Genomic DNA, 4,495 nt, shown 5'->3' with positions numbered 1-4,495 from the left:
GGTCTTAATAAATAATTTATATTTTTGAAAGTGAAAATCGTTTCTCACACAGGGTTGGGGAATGTGGGGCAAGGTTGTCCACACTGGGTCAGCTCCAAGGTACAACTTTTCTGACCTGGCCAGACCTCCTTAGGAGAGACAGTGGATCAATATCAATCACCGAATTCTGCAATCACCTCTTGTATAATAAGAACAGCAATAAAAGACACCCTTTATGATAGGAATACAGATTTCTTAGAAGCTGTTTCAAATATTTCTCCACAACTGTAAAAGGAAATCCACCTAATGAATTGCTCCAGAGCCGAGAGAAATCAAGGCAGAGCCATGGTTTGTCAGGTATTGCTTGATGCTAATGAGCCCAGTGGTGCATTTGGAGATGAGCCCTGGAAACTCAGAGCCTTAGATTGCACAAACCTTTCCAAGAGTCAAAGTCAGAGAAAAAACTCAAAGTGTCTCAAAGCATGAATGGGTCCCACTGAGGTCCATCCCAAACACAGGCTCTTCATGGACTCTTTGGAGGAGAGAATTGGAGGCCAGAATTGGAAAAAACACTTCTCAGAAATTCAGAGTGGAAAGGAACATCCAAAGTACCTCAAAAACCTTGAGTATCTCAAAGCATTAATGAGCCCCACTGAGTGTATATACGAAGCTCTCAAGGGACTCATTAAAGCAGATAATTGGGGCCATGATTGCACAAACCTCTCAGAGAGTCGATATCAAAAGGGCAACACCAAGTACCTTAAAATAACTGAAGTACCCTGAAGCATTAATGAGCCCCAGTGAGTGTTGTTACTGACAAAGCCTCTCCAGGGACTAATTAAAGCAGAGAATTGGAGGCCATCATTGCACAAAGCTCTCAGAGACTCCAAGGCAAAAGCCAAACCCAAAGTCCTTTGAAAAGCCTGCAGTCCCTGCAGGGAGCATTCAGGAGCCCCCAGGGCCATTGCTGAGCAAGGCTCCCCAGGCACTCCTTCCAGCAGATCCTTCAGGCCACTGGCATGTGGGCTAGGGGGGGATGCTGAGGGCAGGACAAGGGGCTGCCAGTGCCCAGCCTGGCTGGGGCTGTGCCAGGAGGCCCCAGGGCCTCAGGACAAGGTGTCCCCACACAGCCCTTGGTGGCACAGACCCTGCTGCTGTGCTCCAGGGCACCAAGAACTGGCTTCTCTTTGTCCCCACCTGTCATCACTGCCTCCAGTTCTCTGCTCTGCCTGGGGCCTGGGGACACTTTCTCAGTCATGTCCCTCAGTGGGACCCATTAAAAGTCCAAGAAACTTTGGAGTCGGATTCTGACTTGGAGTTCTGGAGAGGTTTCTTCAGCTCCCTCTCAGGGACTGATGTTCAGGGCCTCAGCACAAAGCCCCAGAGGCTCATTACAGTTGTTGTGCTGTGTCTGTGCTGCTGAGCTGGGCTGGGCTCCTGGCACAGAGGCAGCTCCTGGTAACCAAGAAGAGCTTCAAAAGCACATTTCTCTTAAAGAGCAGCTCTTCTGCCAGCCCAGCAGGGCTGAGGCACTGCCTGCAGCCACCCCAGGCACATCACAAAGGCACAGAGAGCTTTAATCAGTCAGGGCTGGGAAGGTGCTGAGAAGTGCCTGGGGCAGAATCACTGCCAGCCCTTGGCACAGGAACCTCTGGCTGCAGGACAATGCAGCTGCAGCTCCTGGAGCCATCTCCTAAAGCTGGAACATCCCAATGCCTACAGACCCTGTGAGTACATTCTCTGATTGTCTCTTGTGCAGAGCAGTCAGGGGTGCCCAGGGCTGTCCTGCAGAGCAGGGTCCTGCAGCCCAGGGCGCTGTGCTGGGGCAGGGACTCTGCTGCCTGCCAGGGACAGCTCTCAGCCAGCCCTGGCAGCTGCTTCCAGCACTGGGGGACAAGATCTGGGTGGGAGGAGACAGCTGGTAAGGCTTGGAAATGTTCTCCTTGTGTGGGGAGGATGCTCCATTGTTCAGGACTGCTTCCAGCGTGCCATTTACCTGCAGAACATTTCCAAGTAGATTATGCAGGGGGAACAGCGAGGCAGGGGATGCATAAAAGGGAAAATCCTGGTTTTTTTAATCACCTGCTCTGGGTTGCCTGGATGTGAAATTGCACATAGATATTCCTCTCTCAGTTCAGGCAGTAAAAAATAAAACAAAATTTCCCTTATATCTGAATTAATTGGGCAGGTATTGAGATCAGCACAGGGCCTCTTAGAAGCAGGATCATTGTTGCTTTTCCAGCCTCTTCAGGGTTGCTCTGACATTGCGATCAGAGCCTGCAGTGTCAGAGCTGCCCCTGGGCAGTGCCAGGGCTGGGAGGGGTCTGCAGGGCAGAGCTGAGCCCCCAGGGCTGGGCTGGGCTGGGCTCTGTCAGCACTGGCAGGGCCCAGCCCTGGGCACAGGGAAGCAGCTGCTGGCAGGGACAGCTCCAGGCAGCAGAGCCCTGGGCAGGCAGTGGGGGGAAAGTGCCCCCAAGCTGTTCTGGGATATTTAAAGTTCTCTCCAAACCCAACTATTCCATGATTACTTTCCTTACAGATCCCCATGCCAAGACAGCACAAATGTCCAACAGCAGCTCCATCAGGCACTTCCTCCTGCTGGCGTTGGCAGACACGCAGCAGCTGCAGCTCCTGCACTTCTGCCTCTTGCTGGGCATCTCCCTGGCTGCCCTCCTGGGCAACGGCCTCATCATCAGTGCCGTAGCCTGTGGCCACCACCTGCACACGCCCATGTTCTTCTTCCTGCTCAACCTGGCCCTCACTGACCTGGGATCCATTTTCACCACTGTCCCCAAAGCCATGCACAATTCCCTCTGGAACACCAGGAACATCTCCTACACAGGATGTGCTGCACAGCTCTTTATCTTTGTGTTCTTCATCTCAGCAGAGTATTTCCTCCTGACCATCATGTGCTATGACCGCTATGTGTCCATCTGCAAACCCCTGCACTACAGGACCCTCCTGGGCAGCAGAGCTTGTGCCCACATGGCAGCAGCTGCCTGGGCCAGTGCCTTTCTCAATGCTTTCATGCACACAGCCAATACATTTTCCCTGCCCCTGTGCCATGGCAATGCCCTGGGCCAGTTCTTCTGTGACGTGCCCCCAATCCTCAAGGTCTCCTGCTCACACTCCAACTCCCACAGGGAATTTGGATATCTTGTTGTTACTTGCTGTTTAACACTTTGCTGTTTTGTGTTCATTGTTTTCTTCTATGTGCAGATCTTCAGGGCTGTGCTGAGGATCCCCTCTGAGCAGGGACGGCACAAAGCTTTTTCTACCTGCCTCCCTCACCTTGCTGTGGTGTCCGTGTTCATCAGCACAGCCATATTTGCCTACATGAAGCCCTCCTCCATGTCCTCTCCATCCCTGGATCTTGCCCTGTCAGTTCTGTACTCGGTGGTGCCTGCAACCCTGAACCCCCTCATCTACAGCCTGAGGAACCAGGAGCTCAAGGCTGCAGTGAGAAGACTGATGACTGGATGGTTTCAGAGACATTAAACTGCTGGCCAAATTCTACAAATGATGTGAAATAAAAGTAATATTATTGATGGCTTGATAGAGGCTTTTTTTCCCCTTTATATTAGTTTTATCATATTGTCCACAAAGAAATGTCATTCTTTGTGCCATCTCTCATTTTGTTTCTTTCCACTTTCCCTGTGCCCATAGACTGTGTCAATGAGGGGCTGCACTCTCAATGGCTTTAAAGGATCTAAAGAATCTCCGAGCAAAGCTTTCTGCAGAGATGCCCTTTTGTTGCCTTCTGTGGAACTGCAGCAGCAATGTCTGTGTGCAGAGATGGGGGCAGATCAGTGCTGGCCCAGCAGCTGTGCCCAGCAGCAGAACTTGGTGTTGTCAGTGCTGCTGCCGTGGCCCTGCCCTGCTGCCCTGGTGGCCCTGGTGTTGCTGTAGGGTCTGAGTGCTCTCAGGGCCGGGCACAGTCCTGGGGGTGGCAGTGCCGGGGCTGCAGCAGGGACAGGCCATGGGCACTGCTGGGGCAGCGCTGACGCCTCAGCCCAGGGCCTGGGGGCTCCAGGCTCCTTGCCCAGGCTCTCTCAAGAACACACCCAGGTCAATGCTCTGCACAGAAAAGCCCTGTGAGCAGCCCCAGGGGGCAAACAGCATGGCTGGGGCTCTGCAAGAGCCCTGGGGCAGACGGGAAGGAGCAGCAGAGCAGGGGCTGATCCATCCCCAGTGTGCTGGACAGCCCAGGGTAGCGTCCCAGAGCATCCTCATGGAGCTGCCAACAACATCCCCCCTCTGCAGCCCTGGCCTCTCCCCCAGCTCACACAGATGCCCCATCCTTGCAGGCACAGACACGGCAGAACTGGCTCAGGAGCCCCTGTTTGCATTGCACAGAGCAGGTGGGAGCACACCCATGCTGTTGCTGTGGGGACATGAACCTGAGGGAGCAAAAAATGCCATCAGCCCCTGGGGCCAGCAAGGCCCTGGGGGACACCAGGGAAACCACTCAGCTTTGTTCTGGCCTCTGCAGTCAGCCAGAAAGTTTGTTCCCATG

The 4,495-nt window shown here is 53.5% G+C and overlaps 1 protein-coding gene across 1 annotated transcript; it reads left to right on the top strand.

Annotated features, from left to right (window-relative positions):
* Positions 1-2,541: 2,541 nt before the first annotated feature.
* On the top strand, positions 2,542-3,426 carry LOC128946033 (olfactory receptor 14A16-like; the record flags this gene model as incomplete). Its single annotated transcript, XM_054289973.1, has 1 exon — positions 2,542-3,426. A coding segment is annotated over exon 1 (885 nt), but the record flags the coding sequence as incomplete, so codon positions are not given.
* Between the last annotated feature and the right edge of the window lie 1,069 nt (positions 3,427-4,495).

The sequence above is a fragment of the Melozone crissalis genome, unplaced genomic scaffold (assembly GCF_028551555.1).
Source record: "Melozone crissalis strain CALT ecotype California unplaced genomic scaffold, PUWL_Pcris_2 ptg000073l_1, whole genome shotgun sequence".
NCBI lineage: Eukaryota > Metazoa > Chordata > Aves > Passeriformes > Passerellidae > Melozone > Melozone crissalis.
The sequence above is the reverse complement of the archived record's forward strand: the minus strand, read 5'-3'. Positions and strand labels throughout refer to the sequence as shown.